The 2,679-nt window shown below is 47.5% G+C and overlaps 1 protein-coding gene across 1 annotated transcript in view; it reads left to right on the top strand.

Annotated features, from left to right (window-relative positions):
- Positions 1 to 801: 801 nt before the first annotated feature.
- VWA3A (von Willebrand factor A domain containing 3A) overlaps positions 802 to 2,679 on the top strand; it is a gene marked incomplete at its 5' end in the record, with an annotated part of 31,916 nt that continues 30,038 nt past the window's right edge. Inside the window, 2 exons of the mRNA XM_008574235.1 lie at positions 802 to 937; positions 1,046 to 1,149. Coding sequence (XP_008572457.1) covers positions 802 to 937; positions 1,046 to 1,149 — 240 coding nt within the window. The remainder of the gene's footprint in view (positions 938 to 1,045; positions 1,150 to 2,679) is intronic.

The following is a 2,679-nucleotide window of genomic DNA, read 5'->3' as shown; positions in this document are numbered from 1 at the left end:
TAATCATATACAGTGTATATTGACAAAATAAAAAAATAAATAAATAAATAAAAAATAAAAAAAACTTTGTGTACTTAAAACTAGCCTATTATGGTCATAATAGATATCTTCCTAAAATTAAGTACAAAAAGAAGTGAATTTTTTAAATTAAATAAAATTAATAACTAAAAAGCTTTAGTGTTACATGTTATATATATATATATATATATATATACACTTTTTTTTTTTAGAAAAATAATAATACCCTGGCCAGCTGCAAAAAAAGAAAAATAATAATGCAATAGTACTAGGATATAGCAAAATTCATGAAGATAGTGCTTAGATGTCTCAAGTTTGGGAATTGCTGTTTTGTGTTTTATTTACACACTAGCTGTGTGATTTAACATCTCCAAACCTCAGTTTTTCAGGGGAGGGGAGGCTAGGCTAGATCAGGGCTCTCTAACTGACTGGTGGATGAGTTACTTTCTGGTTCCCTGAAGCCTTGTTTTGAGCCCACGGAGGGGCAGCCTGTCATCTTGGAGTCCGTGGTGCTGATTTTAACAGTAAGGACAGGAAAGGGGCCAGGAAGACGTGAAAATTAGAGAAAGCAACTTGCCAGGTCCACCTCCCTCTTCCCCTGGAAAGCCCAGAAATCTCCAGGGAAGGGGACGGGGTGGGTGGGAGGGGATGACAGACCTGCCTTTAATCTACCAGATAATGTTTTAAGATGCTCCACTTGGGGGACTGGTAGTCGGGGAGAAATTAAGGACTTTACAGCTCTAACATGTGATTATGTAATGGGGGTTTTCTAATTTAATTTAGATTTCCACAAAGATTGAAAAAGGGTCCCTCACCAGTCTCTTGCCTAAACCTCCAAAGCATGAAGCTCCTCTCACCATTGAGTTCCCAAATTTGGACAAGACCTCTGCAGAATGGCTAAAGGTCAATGGTCTAAAAGGTAAATCCCCAAAGAGGGCAGAACCCAGGACACAGGTGACCAACTAAAGGCTTGAAGCCTTGGGGCTTCCCAGGTAGTGCCTCAAACGCCACTATTTACTTTTTCCAGCCAAGAAGTTAAGCCTCTATCAGGTGCTGGCACCCAGTGCATTCTCTCCCGTGGAGGAATTTGTGCCTATTCTCCAGAAAACGGTGTCATCCACCATCCATGAGGTAATTCAAGTTCTCTCCAGTCGTCTGCAGAGGGTCCCCTTTGTGGCTTTTCCCAGCTTCTTAAATGTTCATGCAATAAGAATCAGAAGGCAGCATGGAGGAGCATGGGCCTGAGGGCCCGCCGTGGGATGCAGGCTTTCCACCCAGGCTCTAGAGTGCTCATCAAGTCCACTGTAACTGCTGTTGGTCAGAAAATGAAACTGGGTAGGTGGGGCAAGGGGCAGAAACTACGTACCATGGTCATCCCCTCTGTGACGGTTTTCCTCCAGCCCACCCAGGACAGACTGGCTCTCTTGGTCCTCATTGTACCTTGTACAGACTTCCACTACTGCTCCTGTCGGGTGCTAATGACTGTGTTTATTGCATGTCTAAGTGTTCACCAAGTATGAGCCTTTTAACAGAAAAAAACTCCTCTCCAACTCTGTATCTCCAATGTCTAGTACGAGTAAGCAGTCAATGAATGTTTACTGGACAGCTGAGTGGGTGGGTAGATGGAAAGAAGGATGAAAAGAAGAAGGGAAAGAATGCTGGATGGGTCGGTGGATGGCAATGCTAATGAGGGAATGGAAATGTGGATGGATGGATGGATGAATGGGAGAAAGGATGATGGGTGGATGGATGGATGGGAGAAAGGATGATGGGTGGATGGGTGGGTGGGAGAATGGATGATGGGTGGATGAGTGGGTGGGAGAAAGGATGATGGGTGGATGGGTGGGTGGTAGAAAGGATGATGGGTGAATGGGTGGATGAGTGGATGGGAGAATGGATGATGGGTGGATGGGTGGGTGGGAGAATGGATGATGGGTGCATGGGTGGGTGGGAGAAAGGATGATGGGTGGATGGGTGGGTGGGAGAAAGGATGATGGGTGGATGGGTGGGTGGGAGAAAGGATGATGGGTGGATGGGTGGGTGGGAGAAAGGATGATGGGTGGATGGGTGGGTGGGAGAAAGGATGATGGGTGGATGGGTGGGTGGGAGAAAGGATGATGGGTGGATGGGTGGATGGGAGAAAGGATGATGGGTGGATGGGTGGATGGGAGAAAGGATGATGGGTGGATGGGTGGGTGGGAGAATGGATGATGGGTGGATGGGTGGGTGGGAGAATGGATGATGGGTGGATGGGTGGGTGGGAGAAAGGATGATGGGTGGATGGGTGGATGGGAGAAAGGATGATGGGTGGATGGGTGGATGGGAGAAAGGATGATGGGTGGATGGGTGGGTGGGAGAATGGATGATGGGTGGATGGGTGGGTGGGAGAATGGATGATGGGTGGATGGGTGGGTGGGAGAAAGGATGATGGGTGGATGGGTGGATGGGAGAAAGGATGATGGGTGGATGGGTGGATGGGAGAAAGGATGATGGGTGGATGGGTGGGTGGGAGAAAGGATGATGAGTGGATGAGTGGATGGGAGAAAGGATGATGGGTGGATGGGTGGATGGGAGAAAGGATGATGGATGGATGGGTGAGTGGGAGAATGGATGATGGGTGGATGGGTAGGTGGGACAACGGATGATGGGTGGATGGGTGGG

The sequence above is a fragment of the Galeopterus variegatus genome, unplaced genomic scaffold, assembly GCF_000696425.1.
Source record: "Galeopterus variegatus unplaced genomic scaffold, G_variegatus-3.0.2 Scaffold1016, whole genome shotgun sequence".
NCBI classification, from domain to species: domain Eukaryota; kingdom Metazoa; phylum Chordata; class Mammalia; order Dermoptera; family Cynocephalidae; genus Galeopterus; species Galeopterus variegatus.
The sequence above is the reverse complement of the archived record's forward strand: the minus strand, read 5'-3'. Positions and strand labels throughout refer to the sequence as shown.